The 25,622-nt window shown below is 50.7% G+C and overlaps 1 protein-coding gene across 3 annotated transcripts; it reads right to left on the bottom strand.

Annotated features, from left to right (window-relative positions):
* Positions 1-983: 983 nt before the first annotated feature.
* Positions 984-22,457, bottom strand: KDM8 (lysine demethylase 8). Of its 3 annotated transcripts, none has more exons than XM_069570771.1 (8): positions 22,291-22,457; positions 10,841-11,336; positions 9,472-9,638; positions 8,300-8,432; positions 6,328-6,372; positions 2,922-3,071; positions 2,036-2,128; positions 984-1,960 (listed from the first exon to the last, which is right to left on the bottom strand). In XM_069570771.1, exons 2-8 carry the CDS (start codon positions 11,306-11,308, stop codon positions 1,796-1,798), a joined length of 1,221 nt encoding a protein of 406 aa, XP_069426872.1. In that variant the 5' UTR covers positions 11,309-11,336; positions 22,291-22,457; the 3' UTR covers positions 984-1,795. The 3 variants fall into 3 exon arrangements, with proteins under 3 accessions (XP_069426872.1, XP_069426873.1, XP_069426874.1); XM_069570772.1 differs by having other exon boundaries at positions 22,295-22,424; XM_069570773.1 differs by lacking the exons at positions 984-1,960; positions 2,036-2,128; positions 2,922-3,071 and adding an exon at positions 3,403-4,799 and having other exon boundaries at positions 22,291-22,427.
* Between the last annotated feature and the right edge of the window lie 3,165 nt (positions 22,458-25,622).

Genomic DNA, 25,622 nt, shown 5'->3' with positions numbered 1-25,622 from the left:
GAGCCCAGATGACCCGCTCCTTGTCCGTCATCCGCGGCTCAGAGCAGGCCTGGGCCGCCGTGGGAGCTGGAGCCGGGGAGGGGTGAGGGCTCCATGGGCAGCTCTGGAGCAACAGCTCGTCTGCGGCCTGGTGGCCAGGCTCCTCACTGATGGTGAGCCTGTGGACACGGTGGCTCTCATGTTTTACGCCTCACTACCTTCAGTGGTGTTATTTACTATAAATTCTTCATATGAAAAATCAGGTAGATAACTATTGACATTGCCAGGTAGGGGATAAACGACCTCATGAGCACCTGCTCAGAGCCCCCGGTTCCTTTCTAAATGGCTCTCGTTTCCCCGTCTGTCAGGACAGGGCCCTGGCGCCAGCTTACTCAGAATCAGCCCCTCGACCTCCCTACAGCTTTGACCATCAGCCCCTCTTCTTCCTGGCCAAGAGGCAGCTTCCTCTAGGACCTATTCTTAAGGTCTCTCTGCTCAAAACTCTGAAGCCCCAAGACCCACATGGTGAGGTTCAAATTCCTTGGCCTGATTACAGAGGACATTAGGAGCTAGTTTTGGCTGCCCATCAATGCTTTCTATCCCTGCGTCTCCCAGTAACTGGAGGGGGGTTCAGGGGCAGGCTTGCGAGACGGGCCTCACCAATCAGAGCGGCCACCCTGGCATCCTGGCGTCGCCCCTGGGTGGGCCCAGGTCCCAGGCCCACTGGTCAGAACCCTCCCTGGGGTTTCTGAGCTGTGGGTCAAGGTGCAGGGATCTGGAGTTGACCTGCTGGGGCCATCTTCCCCAGGGGAGAAAGCTACCCACCTGCAAGAGAGGAGAGACACAAACCAAGGCCAGACCAGCAGGCGTGCGTGGCAGGGAGGGAGGAGGCCTGGTGGGTGGAGGCCTGGCCCCAAGCTTCCTCTGCAGCTCTTCTGTAGGTCTGTGACACCCCCGTCCCCAGCATCCTCACCTGGTCCAAACTCAGAAGAAAACCAACCATGTTTTATACAAATGAAACAAATGTGTTTATGTGAAGTCTGAAGCCTGGGTCTCTCCTGACCTAAAACCCTCTTTGGAGAGTAGTGACCCCTGGGTAATGGAGACAGCAAGGCGCAGGAGGGGGGCCTACCAGATGTTCTCTTTTTTGACTGGAAACTGGTCGGGGGCGTGCAGAGTGGAAAATCCACCAAGCGAGCGGGGGTGAGCACTTCTCTGAAGGCAGGTTACACTTGGGTAACAAAGACAGAAACCACCCCAGACTCCTCACCACCCAGCAGAGGCCTGAGCTGACCAAGACACTGAGGGTCCCCCCGCCCCGTGACCGGGCCACGGCCACTGTGCTCTAGAGCCCGCAGGCTGCGGCTGTCCTGACGGACCAGTCAACACGGAATGGTGTTAACAACCAGACTAATGATGCGGCCTGGTGACAGCAGCTGAGGTCTGCAGCACAGCTCCGCCCGTGCCCATCCTTGGAGCCCTCTGTGGCGAGGACCAGCGCTGCCCTGTGTTCCAGACGGAGACGTGCACAGCAGAGTTGCCTGCCCCAAACCACACAGGAGTTCAGCGATGGGCCCCTGGCCTGAATCCAGGCAGCCCAGCTCGGAGCCCAGGAGCTTCCATGTGGGTTGAGGACCTGGACTGTCCTCCTGGGGGCCTGCCTGTCTGCCTCCGCCACCCACAGCAGCCGGGCCACCCCTGGGCCTACGTGTCTCTGACGAAGGTGTCCTCAGGCAGTTGGTCCCTGGGCCGGGCACAGTGTGAAGGATGTGTGTGACCATGAGCACGTTCTGTGTGCCCGGCCCCCTGCTCTCAGCTATGACCACCAGAAGCTGACGGAGAAGCTCAGGTCCAGGGCCCTCACGTAATGCCAGTGCTTCGCTGGGATGAAGAGGACCTCGCCCGGGGACAGGACGCAGGACAAGAAGGGGGCCTCAGCAAACCTGGGGAACTTCTCCAGGTCGGGATTCTCCACGTCAACCTGAGAAAGTGAAGGGAGTCACCTGTCTGGTCTCAAGAGACAGGGTGGGGGTCCCACCGGGGCCCCCAGGCCCACCTGGCTCGTGTTGTGAAGAAGGTGTGTGTCGTGGGGGTACAGTGCCTCCGACTCCTGCGGGGAGTACAACCGGATGTACTTCCTGCCCATCACCTGCAGGGAAGAGACCCTTCCATGAGCAGGTGCCCGCTGTCCCCACGCACGCCCTCCCTGCCCAGCCTGCCCCACTCCCAGCAGACGCGTTAGGTCGAGTGCATTTGCTGCTGTCCCGAACCATCAGAAGGCACTTGGCTGTGGCCACTGCTGTTGAAGTGCTTTGTGTGTGTTAGCTAATCCTCGCCATGACCCTCCAAGGTGGTTTATCATCCCCCCCGACAATGCAGGCACAGAGAGGCTGAGCTGCCCACGTTCACAAAGCTGAGAGGGGACAGCTGTGTTCACGCCAGGTGGTCGGGCTTCCAGCCTCTCTGTCGCATCCCGGGCGGGGAATGGGCCCTGGACTGGAAGGACACTCTGGCTTGTCAAACCTCTCTGCCTATGACGGAAGGTTTTATAACAGATGTCCCCGCTCCCTGCCACGCCCCTCCCCTTATAACACACGCAGGCTCCCCTGTCTGTGTCCCAGGAAAACCACCCACTGGCTGAGCAGCTTCCTTGTATTTGACCTGGCTCTGATGGATGGCAGGGGGGCGGCAGCCATTGGGGCACTTGCCCCATGCTGAGATGGCACCCGGCCCTGTTCTGCCTGTGTGAGGCATCCAATGGGATCCCAGACGATACAGGAGTCTGGAAGCAGCCCCTCCCCTCCCTGAGGCCCGGTACTGAGTCTCTGGTTTCACTTTGGTCCATGCCCCTGTCTGTGGTTCATCTCCTTGGTGTTTAAACATGGATAATGTGTGGCTGGGCCAGAAGGAAGGGGAAGGCCAAGGTTCTGAGCGGCTCCAACCTGGGCTAGGAAGTTCTGCTGGGGATCCTGGTGGAGTGGGGAGACGGTGCCTTGTGGGCCGAACCAGGCATTGATGGTGATCTCCTCTTCCTCCCCGTCGCCCAGGCAGCAGTAATCGGGGATGCTGATGTCCTGCTTCAGCTCGGGGATCTGACAGAGCATATGAGGCGGGTTAAGGCCAGGCCTGTGCAACTCAGCAGCCTAGATGTCAACTGACTCTTAAGCAGAAGGCCAATACTGTCTTCTTGTGTAATATGACGCTAGCCACATTTTACTGCATAGGAATTTTAAATCAATTTTAAAAAGTAAATATATAATTACTAGGGAAGGGTTATAATTTTCAGATTTCTTTCCATGTCACATGCATTTTATCTTTATTTCCTTTTTTAAAAAACCTGACAACCCTACTTTGTCTTAAAAATAAACCAGCTTACCATTTTCTAAATCTATCACAACATTTTAGAAAGTCAAAGAAAAAAGATGAGACTAAGTATTTATTTATCAAATCTCTGGAGAGGAAGGTTTTTCCAAAATTTACTGATGGTAAAGCAATCACAATCAGTACATTTAAGGTAAATGAAAATAAGTATATTAATATAAAATAAGTGTATTCCAATAAAATGGAAAATATCTGAACTGTGGTAAATGAAGGTTAATGTAGAGCATTCATATAAAATAATAAGGATCCCAATATGTATAAGTTACACAAATAAGCAAAGGACAAAAATCAGATCATACATAAAAAGGCTTTCAGTCCCATCAGCAAAGAAATCCAAATTAAAAACTGTCATCATTTCCTACTAATCAAATTAGCAAAGACTGAAAAAGTGATAACACCCAGTGGTGCTGAGGATGTGGTAATGTGGGCAGCCCCATGCCAGGCTGCTGGTGGCATCAAGCGATCATATGTGGAAGTCTTAAAGCTGTGCAGACCTTGACCCAGTTGGAAGTGAGCCTGTGCTGTGCCTTTGTGTGGAGGTGTCCTGGGGTGGGGGTGTCCTCCAGGAGGAGTGAAGTTGGGACTCCGGGGCAGGTGGGGGGCAGGCAGACAAGGTTGCACGAGGAGGTAGGTGGGCTCACCTGCCCCAGCATCATCAGTGAACATCTCTAATGAGATGATTCTCCCTCAGCTTATGGTGGGGTTGCATCCCAATAAGCCCATGGTAGTTTGAAAATATCAGAAGCTGAAAACAGAACATCATAGCTGAGCCTAGCCTGGCTTAAACGTGCTCAGAACACTTTCGTTAGCCTACAGCTGGGCAAAAGCATCAAACACAAAGTCTATTTTATAATGGAGTGTTGACAGATATCACCCAATTTATTGGATCCCGTACTGAAAGTGAAAACCAGAATGTTATCCAGGTCCAGAGTGGCTCAAGTGTATCCAGTGCTTACTGGTGTGACTGTGTGATGGACTGCATTGAGGGACCGGGAGACTCAGCCCAGCATCACATAGTATGGTAAACATACCACTAAGTCCAGGAAAAGAGCACGGTTCAAAATCCAAACTACAGTTTCTACTGAATGCCTATCGCTTTGGTACGACCATAAAGTGGAATCATCATCATTTGGGGACTGTCTGTACTTTAAAACAGCAAGTACCCTCGTGCAGCCCTCTCATGTCTTCCTATCCCCCACACCCACCCTACTTTCCGACCAGACAGCATGCAGCTGGGGCTCCACGGCCAGGGCTGGCGCGGAATCCATCGCCGAGAGGGAGGGGCCGGAGCTGCCTCTACAGGTCTGGTCAGGAAGTGGTTTCAGCCAGTGTGAGTGGTTTCCTCTGAGACTCTGGTTCTTTCCAAACAAGGCCAATCTAACGTAGCCCTGCCGAACCCCAACTGACAAGACTGCCTGCCATATTGGTGCTCCGGGACTCTGGGAAATTAAACACAGAATCAAGTTTGGTCCCCCAGATGCTGCAAAGGGGACCCACTCTGCTAGTTTAATCAGGGATCTTCAGAGCGAGCTCTCCAGGTCTGAAGGGACGTCTGCAGGCGACTGGCCATTCCTTTAGCGCACACACCGCTAGGGAAGGCTGGAATGCTCTCCCTGCCGGGAGCTGGGGCTGTTTTGCTCGTAAAAAGGCTGCTGTGTCCACTGCTTTGGGTTGACACAGAAGTTCATGACCTGAGGTGCCTTGTCCTGTGGGTGAGGGGGGTCCTCAAGCTACATGCAGGATCCCCAAGGCCTCTGAGAAGCACCTGCTTCTCCCCCGCCAGGCTCATCGTCACACCACACAGTTTCTGGCTGGGATTACACCAGACCCTGGCCCTGTGGGATGCTGGGAAGCTGACTGGTTCCTGATGACATCATCAGGATTCCTGAGAGGTGATTGGTTGGCCAGATGATGTAACTGGGGGCACGGGCCAAGGATTCAGAGACCGTAAGAGGAGAAACTGTCCCAGGTGGGGCTGAGACTTGAAGGCAGGCCTAGCACAAAATATTATGAAACATGGGGTCACTGGGAGGAAAGTCAGTAAGAGGTTTTGGGGCAAAAGGTTTTGGGTGGGAGACCTTGAGCTTGGTGGAGAAGGCCCCAGAAGCCGTGCAGAAGCCAGCCAGACATCCCTTCTGTGCTGCATGGCGGCCCCAGGGCTCTGGTTGCTCAGACTGTCCCCATGGTAGTTGGAACAACAGAGGAGAAAACACACCTCTGGGGGCCTAAGACAAAAACGGCTTCAAAGCCTTTGTCCATCTTAAAAACAATCATGTTTTTGCCTTCTCCCCAATGTGCTTCCTCGTATTCTAGTCAAATGGCAACCAGCTGCTCCAGGACAGGGAGCCAAGCTGAGTGCTGAGCCCTGGTACGACTGAGGCCAGGGGATGGGACAGGCCAGTCTCTTGAGATCACACAGCAGAGGCCTGATCAACTCAAATCCCCCTTTTCCTCATTTAGCAAGAGAGGATGGGGAAAGGACCCATGAGTCCTCACATGGGGAGGCCTAGGCAGGAGACCATAGCTCTCCTGGCCCCATCGCCGCCTCCCCGCTGTAACTTTGGACCTGCAGCTCCCAGAGGCTGGCAGAGTCCCAACTGGGGCTAGGGGTCAAGATCAGCATGAACTCACTTGTTCTGGGTCAGGTTGGAGCCTGCCACCCTCACCTGGCTCCCAGAACCAGTTCTGGGAGTTCTTACCACATTTGGGTTTCCCATTCCATCCCCTGGGGGCCACCCGGAGGTGGCCTCCTCTTCCCTCAACCCAGTCCCGGGGCCTGGCCTGCCCCCTGCTGCCTGCTGGTGAGAAGGGCATCAGGTGAGTGTGCCTCCCTACTCAGAGCAGGAGGCAGAACCAGGAGGAGGCAACTGAGGTTACTACCCCTTTCCTGCCCCCTGGGGCTAGTGCCCCAGAGGGAGGTGGGAGAAGGTGAGAGGGGGAAGGATGGAGGGGCGTGGTCTGACTCACCTGGTCAAAGAGCTGGTGCTGAGCAAGGTACCCGATGTCCTTCGGCTGCTCCACGGGAGAAAAACCAGAAGGGACACAGGAAGCCCTGTTAGTTGTGACAGAGAGGTCCCTGGAGCTGCCAGTTCAGCTGGCTCTCAGCATCCTGCCCATGGCAACCACCCAAGGGCCCTCCTCTTCATCCCCCTTGGACCCCCTCCTCTTGAGCCCAGGGCCAATGTCATCCCTTGCCAGCCAGCAGGAATGGGCTGATGGGGGCACTCAGGGTCTGGTACTGCCTGTGCTAAAGAGGTGGGCCTGAGTAAGTCACCCGGAGCCCCGGGGCTCACTTTCCATGAAATGTGAAGGGGCTGCGCACACATAAGGATTTTTTTTTAAATAAAAATGGAATCATACAATATGCATTACTTTGAAGTCTGCTTTTCAATTTAATGATACGTCGTGACTATCTCTTCCAGTCGATACATGCATATGTGACTCATTCTTTTGATGGATGCATGTTTTAGAGATAATGCATCATTATCCATTCAACCGTCCCCCAGCTGGTAGACATTCACGTGGTTCTACCATGGTGTGTCAGTAAGCACGCGAGTGTGCCTGCTGAGTCGCTCAGTCATGTCCGACTCTTTGCGACCCCATGGGCTGTAGCCTGCCAGGCTCCTCTGTCCATGGGATTCTTGAGGCAAGAATACTGGAGTGGGATGCCATGCCCTTCTCCAGGGGATCTTCCCAACCCACGTCCTTTATGTCTCCTGCATTGACAGGCGGTTCTTTACCACTAGCGCCACCTGGGAAACCCAAACAGCCGAATGCTCTGGTCCTTCTGTTTATATGCCTCCAAAACTAGAACAGTGTGGTCAAGGAGCACACGCATTACACACATTTTAGATCTTAACAGCTTCTGCCAGGTTGTTTTCCCAACACTACATCATTTATGTCCTCGCCAGCCGTTAATGGGAGCGCCCACTTTCCCACATCTCTGACCACACAGGAGATGATCATTTTGTGAAAAATTCTGCCAAGCAGAAGAAAGAAAAGATCAGTGCTTTTCAGACCGGGCTCCTGGATGCTGAGGGATTCTCTGAGTATGCCTGAGGGCTTCTGCAAGGGTCAGATGCGGGCAGGTTAGATACAACGCTGGGCGCCCCTGACCCCAACAGTGGCCAGAGCGGCCAACAGGTATCAGGAAGAGGAAGACACCAAGGTCCTCCCTGTTAAGAAATGACAAAATGGAAGACAATCTGGCAGTTCCTCAAAAGGTTACACACAGCGTGGCCACCTGCTCCAGCAATCCCTCTCTGCATATAGACCTAAAAGTGGAATCACACGTCCACACAAAAATGTTCATAGCATTTCTCATACTAGCTGAAAAGTGGACACAACCCAAATGGCAATCCACTGAGGAATGGATAAACAAGACGTGGGCTATCCGTCAAAGGGATACTATTCGGCCATAAACAGGTACGTGCTGTGACAGAGATGATCCTTGAAAACATTATGCTAAATGAAGGAAGCCAGACACAGAAGGTCACATATTGTGTGATTCCAACTATGTGAAATATCCAGAAGTGGCAAATCCACAGAAACAGAAAGCAGATTCATGGCTGCCCGGGGATAGGTGGGGAGGAGATACAGGAAGTGACTACTCATGAGTGTGCGGTTTTTTAGGGTGATGAGAATGTTCTGGAATTACAAATCGGTGATGGTTGCACCATCTTGTAAATATACCAAAAAGCACTGAATTGCAACCCAAAAATAAATAATTAAAACCCTCCAAAAAACAAAAGGACCTGAAATGGGGACCCATACATCCTGCCTTCCTTGCACTGGCCAGCCTACTGACCACAGGCCCTTCAAGTATGGTTTCTTGACTCCTCCAAAACCTCCCCTGGTGACATATGGAAGTCATTCTGCCCACACATGTAATGTGTTCCCTCCCTCTGGAGTATTAGGGGGCCGGAGTCGAATGACACACCTCATTCCTGATGTACTTGCTGATGAACTCGTTGACCGTCATGAGCGTCTGGGACCACTCCTCGTCCGTGTACCTGGACCCGACCTCTACGGGGACAGTGCGGCAGCCAGCGACTTCCTGGATGTACTCTAGACTATTCGGAAGACGGGGTCAGCATTGCCATCGTTATGCTAAGACCTGCTGGGCGCCCTGCTAATCGTGCTTCACACTGGGCTCCTTTCATTGGCACAAAAGCTCACAAGGTGGAGGGAGACCCCACTTCACTGCAGAGGAGATGCAGGTGCAAAGAGGTGAGGTCACTTGCCCGCCTGGCACTGGGCAGCTGTTTGCAGATAAAACCGATGAATCTGGTTCTTGTTGGGCAGCTCTGTTTTCCAGCTGGCCTAGCCTCCTAACTTCTCTCTCGCATGCCTTGTCACAAGCAGAGAGACCTTATTTGGGCCAGTGGCGGACAGTACAGGGTGGTGAGGTGCCTGGTGAGTCCTCAGCTCTGGTGGCCGGGTGCCATGTCCAAACCTGCCTGTCACCCACCAGGGGACCCATGGCAAGTTTCTTCACCTCTCTGAGCCCTTGTTCCTCATCTGTAAAATGCAGGTGACGACAGTGCCCATCCCATGTCAGGGAAAACGATTACTCCCACAAAGCCACCGCCAAGACTCAGGCTGGCTCTGTCACCTGGCTGAGACACGCCTCCTCGTTTCCAGGCCACCATCCAGCTGCCTGATCTGATGCCTCCACCATGAACCTGGGGAGGGACTCAAAGCAGCCATGAGGAGACAGCAAACCCAGGAGCCCGTGGAGAGGGGGTGGGGCTGTCTTGGGTTCTTATTTCTACTTTCAAGCCTCGGGGACCCCTGAGAAAGTTCACAGAATTCCTGAGATCCTGCAAAATGGCATAAATACACTTAACACTGGACTGCCATGATGCACTCATGAAAAACTGCTTAGGGCAAACAGACTGCAGCTGGTAAGGACCTTATAACCTCTGGCACTGCTTCAGAGGACGGTGCCTTCAATGTAGGTTTAACCCCTCAGCAGTCCGTCTCACTTAATTGGCAGTTAAGCATCTATGAGGCTGTATTCTCTTGGGGGACCATGGGAAGAGAAATTTGGGCATCTTTGGGGATGCTAATTTAGGAAGAGGAACCCTACAGCCCTCAGCAGACACCCACCTCCACTTCTTCATGCACGGCCAGTGGTTGGCCACGCCTTCCAAAATCACAGGCCTCCCTGGAACCAAAAAATGCTTCTTGAAATACTGGAGGGATGGACAATGAAGCCGGGGCACTGTTCTTTCTGTCATCACATCTGGAATCGGCATGTGGTCATTCCTCGCTTTCTGTTCAGAAAAGCAAGATGGCAACAACCACAGAAAGGTCAGAATTTGAGGCATTTCACCAGGAATTTGCATCAATGCTAGGAGAGTGGAGATGTACTTAGTAACAATAGTAACAGTTAACCTTTATCAGTATTACTGTGGAGCTGGAGAAGACTCCTAAGAGTTCCCCTGGACTACAAGGAGATCAAACCAGTCCATCCTAAAGGATATCAACCCTGAATATCATTGGAAGGACTGATGCTGAAGCTGAAGCTCCAATACTCTGTCCACTTGATGGGAAGAGCTGACTCATTGGAAAAGACCCTGATGCTAGGAAAGACTGAAGGCAGGAGGAGAGGAGAGTGACAGAGGATGAGATGGTTTGATGGCATCAACCGACTCAATGGACATGAGTTTGAGCAAACTCTGGGAGATGGTGAAGGACAGGGAAGCCTGGCGTGCTGCAGTCCATGGAGTTGCAAACAGTTTGGACACGACTGAGCGACTGGCCACCACCCCCAGGATCTGTGGGGTAAACACCAGCGAGGACACAACTGTTAATCACTCAATTGTGTCCGACTCTTTGCAGCTCCACGACTAAAGCCTGCTAGACTCCTCTGTCCATGAAATTCTCCAGGCAAGAATACTGGAGTGGGGTGCCATTCCCTTCTCCAGGGGATCTTCCCAGCCCAGGGATCTAGCCCAGGTCTCCCACATTGCAGGCAGATTCTTTACCACTGGGTCACCAGGGAAGCCCATGAGGACACAGGCAAGGATCTAAAGGGCAGGACCAATCAGTCACACAAGTTGTAGCATCTCAAACTCGGCCACAGAGACAGAGTCAGCCAGAAAAGTCGGTGACACTTCCACCCAGGAGCCAGGAAGAAGTTGAACGAGACAGGCTCCTGTTGGAAATAGGGCTTGGCCACACCAACCCCCTGAGTCCTTTTTCTCAGGAGCCACAAAGCTCCTACCCTCCCACTCTCCCCAAGGAGCATGGCTTTTGCACAAGCTGAAAAAAAAAAGTTGAGGAAAGAGGTTGCTCTGTTTCCAAATTGATGCAGATGCCATTTTTCAACAGGGGTCAGAACACCAGGGGGCTTCCCCCCAGGGGAGAGCTGACCCCTGACTTCTAGGAAAATAGGGCTGATGCATTTTTGTTGGGCGTGGCCACTGGCTGCCCCAACCCCCCCCACCCCGACCCCCCCAGCCGGCCCCCATGCCTTTGTGCCGGGCAGCTCCTGGCTCGGGCCGGGGGCAGGCCTCTTTCCGGACAGCAGGTGCTTCTGGAGGACAGCAGCGACTTTGAGGAGGAGGTCTCCGAGGATGGCCGCCCCCATCAGCAGGCCCATGTCGCAGGCTTTCAGGGCGGCGGCCACGGAGGCGGCGTCCCCGGGCGGCTCGCACAGACACACGGCTTTCAGGAGGCAGCCAAAGGCGTACACCCGCCGCCAGTCCTTGTCCACGTGCTGCCAGGGCCCCGTGTTGAGCTTCTCCCAGGAGTAGTCCAGGAGCACCTCGCAGGTCTGCAGACACTTGCGCCGCTGGCCCCCGTGGAAGAGCTCGGCGGCTTCCTGCAGCAGCATCACCACGCTGCCCTCCACCTTCTCTCCCAGTTCTAGCTTCAGCTCCTCTTTGGTGTGGGGCAGGAGGGCCTGGAGGGCCTCCCAGAGCGCGCTGGGCCCTGCCATCGGGCCAGGCAGCTCAGTCTAATGGGTGCTAGAGGGAAAAAACATATATATGAACAAACAAATATATACATATATAAAAATATTTATGTATATAAAACAAGCCCATCTATATAGATATATAGATATATAGATGGGTTTCCCAGGTGGCGCTAGTGGTAAAGAACCCACCTGCCAATGCGGGAGATGTCAGAGACATGGGTTTGATCCCTGGGTTGGGAAGATCCCCTGGAGGAGGGCATGGCAACTCACTCCAGTATTCTTCCCTGGAGAATCCCATGGACAGAGGAACCTGGCAGGGTTGCAGGGTTGCAAAGAGCCAGACACGACTGAAGCGACTTAGCATGCACACACGGGGAAAAATAAGTTACAGCAAAACATGTTCTATGCCTATATACCTGTGGTTCTATATTTTCAAAAAATAAGCTTTCTTCAAAGCTAGGTCTGTGATGACATCCAGTGGCCAGAATGTCAACCACTGAGATTTTTCAAAAACCCAAATGAACTTTTTGGCCAACCCAATATATATAAAGAATTTTCCTAGATAAAGAGCTCTAGAGACCATACACAGACCTGGTCCCCTACAGGTTCTCAAGGCTTCCCTACTTGTCCCGTGTAATGTACATCTTATCTGCACTGATTCTTCAGCACTGGTCTTTTCCTGTGAGGGCAGGGTCCCCGTCTGTTTGGGGTCACCACTGTATCTTCAGGGCCTGGCATAATACTAGGCACGCAGTGGTCACTAGACCCATGTTTGTTCAGAGGGGAACAACTGTCCTTGTCTGGAATGCCTCCAACACCCCTCCTCTCTGGCAAACTCCTATCCCACCTTTAAGGCCCAACTTAAATGATCCCCTATGTGAAGCCAGCCAAGATTCACTGACAGTGTTTTGGGTTTGAATGGCCCTTGAGTTTCTTGCAGTCAAGCTCATAGTGGGCACTAAATTCAGACTACTGAAGGAATGTTACCTTAACCGTCTCAGGAAGAAACCTGGAAATACATAAATCCTATACAAAAAGGTTTATCACAGTTGATGCCTTTAGTAATTTTAGCCTGGACATTATACACAGATGGCAGGCCGGTCTCCAGGAAAAACTACTAATAAGTGACTAGTATACTGCTCACACTTATGGTTATCTATTTGCACTACTATGTTGTAGGTGATGGCTTCCCAGGTGGCTCGGTGGTAGAGAATCTGCCTGCCAATGCAGGAGACACAAAGGATGCTGGTTCGATCCCTGGGCTGAGATCTCCTGGAGAAGGCAAGGGCACCCCACTCCACTATTCTTGCCTGGGAAATCCCAAGGACAGAAAAGCCTGGTGGGCTACAGTCCATGGGGTTGCAAAGAGTTGGATGCGACTGAGCACGCACACAGGTTGTAGGTGTTACACTAACAGCTGTCATATCCCTATCACATTTGAAACTAAGAAATAGGGACCGTCATGCTTTTGCAGAGACTGCTGGGTCAACAAACTTTACTTGTGAAGGGCTAGATTTCAAACAGTTTAGGCTTTGCCGGCCATACAGTCACTGTTGCTGCTGCTCTGTTACGGTAGCATGAAAGCAGCTTTACACAGCGTGTACACAAATGGGTATGGTGTGTCCCAATGAAACCTGATTTACAAAAACAAACTCTGGCTTAAAGTTCACCACAGTCCGTTCCATCTTCTTCCTGGGCACACAGTTAGACCCCATTTCTCTGTCTCAGTTGCAGTTAGATGTGAGCATGACACCATGTTCCAGCTAATGCATGGAACGGGGCATGGAAGGGTCCAGGCCTGGTCCATAAACACTTCCTATACGAACCTCCACACTACCCCTACCCACTGACTGGAAGGGAAGGACTCTGAGGCCCCAGGGGATGGCAGAGCCACAAGACAGCCCCCTAACCAGGAATGTCCAGGCTGGAATGCTTCGTGTGCAAAAAATAAACGTGTGTTTCGCCACTGCAGTGTTGATGCTTGCTGTAACAGTTACCCTGCCCTGACACGACTGAGCGACTGAACTGAACTGAACTGAACTGACTGATCAGTAACTTCCTTCTGGTGCTGAGGAAAGAGAGGCAGAGAACACAGGGGGCATTTGTTGAGTATCGGTGGCTTGAAATCTTTTCTCTTTCTTAACAACACATCTCCACTTCCTTTTGAGAGATTCCTTCATGCCCCCCTGAGTTCAGTGTGGTGGGATGTTGCCAAGGGGTGGGTATGTGACCCACGCTAGTCAATGAGTTGCCCCTTTTGGATGTAAGCTTTAAGGAGATCAGCTAGACCAGAGGCAGCTGCCATTTCATTCTTCCTAGTGGCAGCTTCTGGACCAGACCGTTCTTGCTAGGGTCTCGTACTCACGGCCTACTAGTCCTAGGACGCAGAACCATTTTAGCTCTTGTCTTTTCCAAGTCCAGTTCTCCAGCTTTTTGTCTATTCCATGGGCTCCGAAAGCCTGCCAAGAAATTTCCTCTTGCTTATGTCAGCCAGAGTTGGTTTCTGAGGTTCATAATGAAAGAACCCTTCACACTCAGGAGCCACTGGTGGGTGGTGAAGGCAAAAATGAAGACTTGCTTGTGATAAAGCCCCATCAGATGCTTCACTTCTTGTGAGGGAAGAAAGCCAGTCACCCTCTGGTGGAAGAGAGCCCAGTGATCCTTGCTTGCTACTATCAATCCCCCATCTAATCCCCCTTCTCTTGAGTATGGGCAGGACCTGTAATTTGAGTGGTAGGCAGAATAATGTCCCCCAAAGATGTCCACATCCTAAACCCCAGAACCTGTGAGGATGTTACCTAACATGGCAAAAGGGACTTTGCATATGTGACTAAGAATAAGGGATTACCCTGAGTTATCTGGCTGGGCCCAACCTAACACTGAAGTCCTTGACATGATCGTTCCTGGCCAAAGCAAGGGTCAGAGGGGAATGTGACTGCGAACTGTCAAAGAGATGCAGTGTTGCTCTGAAGATGGAGGGAGTCCCAAGCCAGGGAGCGCGGGCAGTCTCTAGATGGTGGAAAAGGCAAGGAAACATTCTCCCCTAGAGCCTTCAGAAGAGGATGAAGCCCTCCTGCGACCTTGATTTTGATTCCATGTTGCACTTTTGGCCTACAGAACTGTAAGCTAATAAATTCTTATTGTTTTAAGTCAACAAGTTTGCAATAATTAGTTACATCAACAATAGAAAACTATTAATACATGCCTGCAACCAACAGCTGTGTAGGTTTGGTATGTGTTAAGTGTGTTGGTCTCTCGGTTATGTATGACTCTTTGTGACACCATGGACTGTGGCCTGCCAGGCTCCTCTGTCCATAGAATTCTCCAAGAATACTGGAGTGGATAGCTGTTCCCTTCTCCAAGGGATCTTTCTAACCAAGGGATGGAATCCAAGTCTCCTGCATTGCAGGCAGATTCTTTACCATCTGAGCCATGTGAAGCTATTCTTTTTGGCCTAAGAGATGAGATGTCATTTCTGGAATCAGGTTCCATAAGACTGGAACATTCATCTTGCTGGCAGACTCTCTCTACTGCCTTCTTGGTTTGCATGCACTGATGAGCAAGTGGCCCTGCCGTAGGGGCCCGTATGACAAACAACTCAGGGTGGCTTAGAACAACAGCAAACTAGGAACTGAGGGCCCTCCTGGAATCCAACAGCCCTCCAGGAACTGAATTTTCCCAACAACCACAGGTGCTTAGTGGAGTAGGAAATGGTAACCCACTCCAGTATTCGTGACTGGCGAATTCCATGGACAGAGGAGCCTGGCAGGCTACTATCCATGCATACAGGCTCCTCTGTCCATGGAATACGCCATAGATAATAAGGCAAAAGGAGAAGACAGCGGGAGAGGATGAGATGGTCGGACAGCATCACCAACTCAATGGACATGAACTTGGGGCAAACTCCGGGAGATAGTGAGGGACAGGGAGGCCTGGTGTGCTGCAGTCCATGGGGTCACAAAGAGTCAGACATGATTTAGTGACAGAACAACAGAAGATAGTAAGCACTTCTATGAGATTTCCTGGACACGTTGGGACTCTATCTATAACTCCGAGAGAACAGGAAGACAGACATGGCTCCCTTCGGCCCTAATGTGTGTGAAGAGGTCAGCAGTAGACAGGGAAGCAAACTTGTGTGCAGGATGCTAGAGATACGGCCCCTGAAGGTGTGCCAGGCAAGCCATTCCTATTTCCGGGCCCCATTCCAGCTCACTCACCACCAGCTCAGGAATATTTGTATTCAGCAGGTAGAATCCATAAGAGTATGATATGAATTGCCTCATTCCCTCCCCCAAATGATGACCTTACAAAGCTGATAACGTACATGAAGTGTTTACTGTAAGCCAGGAATGCTCCAAGTACTTTATATACACTCACTTCTTACAGAAATGCTGAGGGAAGTATTATCACCTCCATCTTACAGATAAGGAAGCTACAGCAGAGAAGTTAAACGACTTCCCAAAGCAATTCAGCTAGTTTAAGAGGTGGAGCAGAAATTTCAAACTCAGGCAGGACTTCCCTGGTGGTCCAGTGGTTAAGAATCCACCTGCCAGTGCAGGGGACACCAGTTCAATCCCTGGTCCGTGAAGATCCCCCATGCCTCGGGGCAACTAAGCCTGTACATCACAACTATGAACCTGTGCTCTAGAAACCATACTCCACAACAAGAGACGCCACCTGAATGAGAATCCCAAGCACTGCTTGGGATTAACCCAAGAGGGTAACCCCTGCTCTCTGCAGCTAGGGAAAGCCCGCACACAGCAAGGACAACTTAGCACAGCCAACATAAATAAATATTAAAAAAAAAAAACCCAAACCTCAGTCTAGTCCCCCAATCTGTGATCCTATAGGTGAGGGAACAGAGCCGCAAGACCACGAGCCAACACATGGTGAAGCCAGACAGCTGGGTTAATTCCATTTTTCTTTTTGGCCGCACCATGCCGCATGTGGGATCTTGGTTCCCAGGCCAGGGATTGACCCCATGGCCCCTGTGATGGAAGCACAGGGTCCTAACCACTGGGCCGCCAGGGAATTCCCTAGGTTAACTCTGAAGAAAACTCTGAGGAATTATTATTATCCTCATTCTGCAGATGAGAAAATCCTATCACTTCCCATAAGAGAAGGGCAAGCCCTTCCCACTTGTTACTGTGTTTGAGGGACCTCATCCTGGTCCTGTCTAAAAGTAAGAGCAGTCTATTATGGTTTCCCTAGCATCCCCGTCTAATTTTGCTCCTCACAATATTGGGAAGTGAACAGGGATGTATGTGGTCATTTCCCCTGAAACCCCACCCTCCTATTTCGCTGATGAGGAAACTAAAGTCCAGGAGAAAAAATGAAGTGACTCAACCAAAACACCACAGTCAATCAAGGGCACAGAGACAGGACTTAAAACTTCTGGTCAACCTCCATGCCCTTTTCCTCTGTGCCACGTCAATGCTCCAGGCTTTGTCTGTCTCTTGGGCCTTGTCACGCAGCTTGCAGATCTTAGCTCCCCAGCTAAGACTGAACCGCGCTCCTGCAGTGAAAGCGCCGAGTCCGAGCCTCTGGATCGCCAGGGAGTCTCCAATGCTGCCTGCTTTGTGTACATTATCTAACATATCCCTCGCAACTCTACAATGTGAGGTTTTACAGGTAAGTGAAGTGAGATTTGAGAAAATAAGCAATTTGTCCAAAACTTTATAGCAAGTGGCAGTGTGTACCCAGAACACGCTTTGTGTTCAGGCATAAGGACTGTGTCAGCTTTTGGAGCTCTGGATCCCAGCTCAGGCCTTGGTTCACAGTGGTTATCCTTCCCAGCTGGCTTACTGCATGACAGGACTCAGACAGCCTGAGTGGTCTGCCCAAGCGTGCCAGGATGATTCCTGTCTCCAGCTCCTAGAAGATTCTTAAATACCTTGCGTTGGCCTCGTTAATAGCAACCTTAGAAAAGTTTCACAGTGCAGCCTTCCAGCGTGGGTGGTCTTATCCACCAGCCACATGCAGAAGAGCACGTGGACCCACCAACTGGGTGGCCTCAGGGCTCATCTCCCTGAGTGTCTCATGTAAGTCTTATAAAGCAATTTTTTTTCAAGTGGCAAAACATGAGTAATTTTAATTTTCTTCTTTCTTTTCTGCTTTCCATATTTAAAACATTTTTATTTGCTTTTGATTGAAGGATAATTGCTTGACAATATTGTGCTAGTTTCTACCATACAGCGAGGCTTCCCTGATAGCTCAGTTGGTAAAGAATCCACCAGCTATGCAGGAGACCCTGGTTCGATTCCTGGCTCGGGAAGATCCCCTGGAGAATGGATAGGCTACCCACTCCAGTATTCTGGCCTGGAGAATACCATGGACTCTATAGTCCATGGGGTTGCAAAGAGTCAGACGGGACTGAGCGCCTTTCACTGCCATACAGCAACATCAATCAGCCACAGGTATACATACGTCCCCTCCCTCTTGAACCCCCATCCCACCCCTCTAGGTTGTCACACAGCACTGGTCTGAGCTCCTTAAGTGGTATTTGAAAAATCTCATCTTGGGTGTGCAAAGACCTCAGAGGCCTCATATTCTGGCTTCTCACAAAGGTCTATAAAAAGGTCTCCCAGAAGACCACTTATTTGCCTTAATGGAAAAACGGCTTCTACTGGGCCTATGTACCAGCTCTGTAAATTGGTCTCTTGTGGCCTTATTAAATAGCCTCCTAGAGGGTTTCAAATGACCTATAAACTAGTTCCCTGGGATGCAGAATTTTAACCTTTGCAAACCGGCCTCCCCAGGTGATGTCGCAGAGCTCACAAAAGCCTGACAAAACCAGCCTTCAAGGTGCCCTTATGTGCTGCTTTGCAAAATGGCTTCCCAAGGTGGTCTTGCATTTGGTTTTCATAAATACAAATGAAAGGTGGCTGAATGGCTGCTTTGCCAACTGGTCGCGGGAGAGCCTCAGGTGGATGGCCATATGGACCACCCTTCTGAGAGGGAGGGCCTCAAGACGGTTGTGAAAAACAGCCTCCTCTTGGCCACATGAAACAGCCAGAGGAATTTACTTTGAATCCAGAGTTTCTCAGCAAATGTCTTACAACCAGGCCTTCAGGATCTTGTGCTGACACTGCACGACACAGCCTTTCAGAGTGGGGGCTTCAGGAGAGCCGAGTTCGTTTTCAAAATGGTTTTACAGGTTGCCTCTGTATGAGCCACTGAAATGGCCCTGCAGGTCTCATGACTGACCTTAAACACTAGCCTCCCAGAGAGCCTTACGAGGGCACCACGTGGCAGCCACAGTGAGGTGCCATGCTGGCCACCATCCGTGTGCGTGCGTATGTGTGCATCAAGTAGCTTCAGGCCTGTCCAACTCTTTGCGACCCCATGGACCATAGCCCTCCAGGCTCCTCTGTCCATGGGATTCTCCAGGCAACCCACGGTGTGGGTTGCCATGCCCTCCTCCAGGGGATCTTCCCGACCCAGCGATCATACAGGCATCTCTCACATCTCCTGCACTGGCAGGCAGGCTCTTTACCAGTAGCACCACTGGGAAGCTCATTCAGGCCTCACATCCAGGCTTTACAGATCAGGCTTCCAGCATTCCCCATTGGTCTGACAGAAAGGTTTCTTGACAACTGTTACCAAGCAATTTTCTGGAGAAAGGTATCAGCCTGAATAGCCTCATGGCCTGGCTTTGCTGATTTGCGTCCCAGAGTTCCTTACTGAATTTCCTTTTTAATAAAAGGTTGTAGTAAATGAAGGGGGCCTTCCAGAGGAGGGAATCAGGGTAAATTGTATGAACAATCTTTCAGAGTGGGACTGTGGACTGGCCTTTACACTGCCCATCTGCCCACCCCCCACACCTGACCAAGAGCTCCACATAAAAGGGACACGCTTGTTGAACAAACAGCCTCTGGTAATTAGCTATAGGTCGGTAACCACAGAATTTACCATACAAACCAGGATGCCAGGCAGTGCTGAGTTGCTCAGTCATGTTCAACTCTTGTGACCTCATGGACTATAGTCTACCAGGCTCCTCTGTTCGTGGAATGTCCCAGGCAAGAATACTGGAATGGGCTGCCATTTCCTACTCCAGGGGATCTTTCCGACCCAGGGGTCAAACCTAAGGCTCCCATGTCTCCTGCACGGGTAGGTGGTTTCTTCACCTGGGAAGCAGGATGCTATGTATATAAGCCTTTTATTTATAAGCCTAAGCTTGGTAAAATATACATTTATTTTTCTCTTTCAAAATTGTTTATTTTCATCACTTTCTCTGTTCTTTACTGCTTGGGACTGTCATTTCTGCATGTAGGAATTTCACCTTACACAAGTCAAATACCAGAAGTTCTGAATACTGGAAGTAGCTTTCAGGGACAAGTCATAAACTGGCATTATTCCAGGCAAATTGAGACCCACAGTCCCCCAAATCATCAGTTCAGTTCAGTTCAGTCTCTCAGTCGTGTCTGACTCTTTGCGATCCCATGGACTGCAGCATGCCAGGCCTCCCTGTCCATCACCAACTCCCAAACTAATGTCCACTGAGTCTGTGATGCTATCCAACCAGCTCATTCTCTGTCATCCCCTTCTCCTCCTGCTTTCAATCTTTCCCAGCATCAGGGTCTTTTCAAATGAGTCAGTTCTTTGCATCAGGTAGCCAAAGTATTGGAGTTTCAGCTTCAGCATCAGTCCTTCCAATGAATATTCAGGACTGATTTCCTCTAGGATGGACTGGTTGAATCTCCTTGCTGTCCAAGGGACTCTCAAGAGTCTTCTCCAACACCACGTTTCAAAAGCATCAATTCTTCAGCATTTATCTTTCTTTATAGTCCAACTCTCACATCCATACATGACTACTGAAAACACCATAGCTTTGACTAGATGGACCTTTGTTGGCAAAGTAATGTCTCTGCTTTTTAAGAAGCTGTCTAGGTTGGTCATAACTTTTCTTCCAAGCAGCAAGCGTCTTTTAACTTCATGGCTGCAGTCACCATCGGCAGTGATTTTGGAGCCCAAGAAAATGAAGTCTGTCACTGTTTCCACTGTTTCCCCATCTATTTCCCATGAAGTGATGTGACCAGATGCCATGATCTCAGTTTCCTGAATGCTGCCATACAAAAAAGCCCGAGTGAAAACAAACAAACAAACAAAAAAGCCCGAGTGGCCTTCTAAACTCACCTTAAAGTCAGTCTCCCTGGGATTAACTGGCATTGGCCTTAAAAGATGTCTTGTTGGTTACAGATGGCTGTTTTTCGAAAGGGGTGAGGGTAGAGGTGAACTGTCTTTTATAAAAGGTTGTATTAAATGAACGAACCTTCCAAAGAATGTTCCTGTGTCCTAGCTTTGTAAACTGACCTCCCAGAGCACCACCTGTCTGTACTGGCCTCTCCATGTAAGACAGCTTTCATGGGAAGGTCAGGTACTGGCTGCATAGAACTGCTCTTCTCAGTGGACTGACTTGACTTCTTACATAAAGGTCTGTTTGCTGGCATATGAAATAATCTTGAAAAGGTGGGGGTGGTGCTGGGGGGCTTGTCGGAAAAAGACTATATGAGCTAGCTTCTCACAGTGACTTTAGTCTTGGCTGTACAGACCACTCTAAAGTGAACTTCAAAACAGCTTCTTCCTGGTCACGTAAAACACCAAGGAGCCAAGTACAGGCTGTACACAACCAATGGCCTAACTCGGGTCCTGAGCTTCATGAATTCACATCCAGATGGAGTACATCATTGGAAAGTGGTGTCTGGCTGGCTGTTAGACAACAACCCAAGTGGGTTCCTGTCAGCTCTAACATAAAGCCTTCTGGAAGCCACTGCAGCCATCCCAGAATTCTCTTAAATTATCTTTAAGGCTCTGAAGTGCTTCTCGGAATATATCAGCTTCAATCTAGCTTTCTGGGAACAGGCTGCTCAGTTCTGTAAAGTGCCGAAAGGCTTGGGGTGGAGCCTGCTGGTGTGATCCCAACACCTGCCCTGACTTGCTCTAACCCTGCTAAGCACCACGACTTATCTTTGCTGGATTCCGAGGGCGACACCTATGCTCAGAGTTAACCCCTGTTGAGTCAGCCACCCGCTTCCTCCAGGCGGCCACATGCACAGGCCGCATCGGGTCCTCCAGGACGGGTGGGCTGGACGGGCTCTATGTATCCCCACCATACCTCTACCGGGAGATTTCACACCTTTTCCCTTCCCAGCACCTCTCCCGGGACTTTTATTTCCCTCGGTCTGCATTCGGGGCCCGATGGTTCAAGCCTGCTCAGTCTTCCTAGTTCCAGACCGACAACAAAGGTAACTGGCCAGGCAGAGATGGGCGGCATGCACCTGCCGGTACAAACACTGCGAAGCGCAGGGGCCTTCGAGTCGCATCAGTGAAAGTTGCTCAGTCGTGTCCGACTCTTTGCGACCCCATGGACCCCATGGAATTCTCCAGGCCAGAATACTGCAGTGGGGTACCTTTCCCTTCCGCTCCAACGGATCTTCCCAACCCAGGGACTGAAGCCAGGTCTCCCCCATTGCTGGCGAATTCTTTACCAGCTGAGCCACCAAGGGAAGCCCAAGAATACTGGAGTGGGTAGCCTATCCCTTCTCCAGGGGAATCTTCCCGACCTAGGAATCGAACCCGGGTCTCTCCTGCATTGTAGGCGGATTCTTTACCTGCTGAGCTACCGGGCAAGTGAGCTACGAACCAATCAGACACCAAAAACGGCGCAAGCGCACAACAGCCTGGTCGCACGCAAGCGCAAAAAGCAATACCTGGCATAAGGGGAGCACTACGCATGCGCGGAACCTAGGCCCTCTCCTCGGCGGCTTTGGAGAGTCGACCCGCTAAACTGCGTTCTCAGAGCGCATGCGCCGCCCTGGTTTTCCCCTCCCCAAGGCCTCGCTGAGTTTCGGGCTTTGAAGGGCTGCCCCGGGCTTTCCAAGGCGCACGCGCGAGACGGTCCCTGCCCGCTTTCCCTCTACATCCGACGCCTGCGCAGTCCTCCCCCTTAGTCCGGCCTCCGTTTCTAAGGAGCCAGAGCTGTTCACTCCTCTCGAGTTGCTCACCTGCCTGGCTCAGATTTGGACGGTATCGACACGCCGGAGGCCGGCGACGACTTGTCCTTTGAAAACCGAACGCTCCGGCCCTCCGAGTAGTCAGAAGCTTGCCTGGGTATCGATCACTTGCAGCTCGATTGCCCACCAAGGCATGCCTAGCAAAGCGCCGAGTGATCGATGCCGTGGCCCCGCCCCGCCCGATTTTAAAGGCGGGAGGGTGGAGCTGTGGCCTAGGGTTGTTGGGCCTTTCCCTTGGTTTCTCCTCTGTGGAATGGGGACACGCGCGATTACCTCTGTAACGGTACCGTATACAAAGCAGTTTCTCACCCACATTTTATCAGTCAGTCCTCTTTTTTCAGAGAGATGAATCAAGGTAAACCAGTCCATCCTAAAGGAAATCAATCCTCAGTATTCATTAGAAGGACTGATGATGAAGCTGAAGCTCCAGTACTTTGGCCACCTGATGCGAAGAACCGGCTCATTAGAAAAGACCCTGATGCTGGGAAAGATTGAAGGCAGGAGGAAAAGGGAATGACAGAGGATGAGATGGTTGGATGGCATCACCGACTGGATGGACATGAGTTTGACCAAGCTCCGGGAGATGGTGAAGGACAGGGAATCCTGGTGTGCTGCAGTTCGTGGTCTTGCAAAGAGTTGGGCACTACTGAGCAACTGAACAACAGCAGAATCAAGGTTCAGTGAAATAAAGTGGCCAAATATTTGTACTTTAGGAAAGTCGCAGATGCTGACTTTTCAAAGTTCACCCCCAAGTCCTGCATCCATGGCCTGTAGAAGTGAGGAGGACCAGGGTGTCAGTGTGGAGTGGCATGCAGGGGGTCAGAGCCTTCACTTCTGCCCCTGCTGCCTTGATGTTGGGTGGTGTGAGCATCACCCCAGGGCGTCTGGTTTTGATCATTCACCCTATGACCTTAAAGGATCAGGCCGTTGGAAGCGCTGAGAGTTTGGCTCATACTAGTTTTGGAGGCTAGGTAGAAATGGGAAGGAAACTCATTTGCTGGTGTTAACGAAAACTTTGTGACATTTTTTAAAGAAGGTATTGTTTAGTCGCTAAGTCGTGTCCAACCGTTTGCAACCCCATGGAATGGAGCCTGCGAAGCTCTTCTGTCCATGGGATCTTCCAGACAAGAATACTGGCGTGGGCTATCGTTTCTTTCTCCAGGGGATCTTCCTGACCCAGGGTTCAAACCCCAGTCTTCTGCATTGGCAGGTGAGTTTTTTTTTTACCACTGAGCCACCTGGGAAGCCCTAAAGGCAGGCTTTATCTGTGGAAGACTACTGCAGTGGAGCGTGGGGTGTGGGCACGCTATGTTGTGATAGGGTAGAGATGAAGTACAGCTCTGAACACAGGAAGGACAAGTGGAGATTGATAGCCAAGGAGCAAGGTCTGGCTCAGTGGACAGAAACTTGCTAAGAGGAAGTGTCATGGGTAAGGGGAATTCTAACTGAACCAAGTTCACAGAATTTTTGCTGATGGCAGGCCAGGGTGATAAGATATCAAGGGCGGAGGATAAGGATTGTGATCAGATATGAAGGGATTTTTGCTAAACTGACCCATCAGAATTCTTGGTGAAACTAGACTAAACAGATTAAAAACAGAGCCCAAGGGCATGGTCTAGTTACAAAGAGGACTCTTCAGAAGAGTCTGAGTAGAGTTAAGTTGAGGAGAGAGTCTTTGTCACTGGTTACTAGGGATGTGTCAGGCGTTGTCTGGGCCCCTTGGATTTCCCAAAATTACATAATTGTCTCCACAACCCTGTGTTGTTCAGTCGCTGAGTCATGTCCAACTCTCTGTGACCCCATGGACTGTAGCACCCGAGGCTTCCCTGTCCTTCATCATCTTCAAGAGCTTGCTCAAACTCGTGTCCATCGAATGATGCCATTCAACCATCTCATCCTCTGCTGTCCCCTTCTCCTCCTGTCTTCAATCTTACCCAGCATCAGAGTCTTTTCCAGTAAGTCGGCTCTTTGCATCATGTGGCCAAAGTATTGAAGCTTCAGCCTCGGCATCAGTCATTCCAATGAATATTCAGGATTGATTTCTTTTGGGATTGGTGGTGGTTTAGTTGCTAAGTTGTGTCCGACTCTTGGGACTCCATGGACTGTAGCCTGCCAGGTTCCTCTGTCCATGGGATTCTCCAGGCAAGAATACTGGAGTGGGTTGCCATTTCCTTCTTCAAGGGATCTTCCTGACCCAGGAATCGAACTCAGGTCTCCTGTATTGCAGGCAGATTCTTTACCAACTGAGCTACAAGGGAAGTCCTCCTTCAGGATTGACTGGTTTGATCTCCTTGCAGTCCAAGGGATTCTCAAGAGTCTTCACCAACACTGCAGTTCGAAAGCATCAATTTTTTGGAGCTCAGCCTTCTTATATGGTCCAACTCTCACATCCATATATGACTACTGGAAAAACCATAGCTTTGACTAGACAGACCTTTGTCAGCAAAGTAATGTCTCTGCTTTTTAATCACTGTCTAGGTCTGTCATAGCTTTTCTTCCAAGGACAAATGTCTTTTAATTTCATGTCTGGAGTCACCTGATCTGCAGTCATTTTGGAGTCCAAGAAAATAAAGTCTGTCACTGTTTCCATTGTTTCCCCGTCTATTTGCCATGAAATGATGGCACCAGGTGTCATGATCTTCATTTTTTTGAATGTTATGTTTTAAACCAGCTTTTCCCACAACCCTGTGCAGTCAAGATTATCATGTTGATCTCAGTAGCTTTAAGCAAAATTTCAGTTCCCCGGCCAGAGACTGAAGTCAGGCCTTGACAATGAGAGTGCTAAATCTAGCCCCTAGACCTCCAGGGCAGAGGCCAGTGACAAAGCCCTGGCTCGTAAGCTCTATTGAAATGCGTTTCCACATAGAGAGTAGTGAAGCAAGTAAGGTGTTTATTAGGAGGGAAAAGAGTGCTTGGGGATAGACACACGGGTGGACTCAGAGAAAGAGTCATGCCCTCACGGTAGGTTGAGTCACTCATATGGGGCATTTCTTCCGGATTCTCTTTGACCAATCATCTTGCTTTGTCTGGCTCTGAGTCCCTATTTGGTTACTCACGGTCCTTCCCTGCATGCACATGTGTCTCTTAGCCAAGGTGGATTCCAGTAGAGGCTTGTGGGCTGGATGACAGCGCTTTCTTTTTGACCTCCAAGGGAGCTTTCTGAGCATATGTATAGTTGGGATGATCTCCTTGACTTTGAGAATGAGAAATACGTGGTCTCTGTCTTTTGACTGGGCGGGGCTCATCTCCTCTAACTCTTCATCTTGGAATATCTGTCCACTGGGACAAACTTCAGCTGCTCAGTCTGAGGCCCATCTATCGCC

The sequence above is a fragment of the Ovis canadensis genome, chromosome 24 (assembly GCF_042477335.2).
Source record: "Ovis canadensis isolate MfBH-ARS-UI-01 breed Bighorn chromosome 24, ARS-UI_OviCan_v2, whole genome shotgun sequence".
In the NCBI taxonomy this organism is placed as follows: Eukaryota; Metazoa; Chordata; class Mammalia; order Artiodactyla; family Bovidae; genus Ovis; species Ovis canadensis.
Note: the sequence above shows the minus strand (reverse complement) of the source record. Positions and strands in the feature narration are given on the sequence as shown.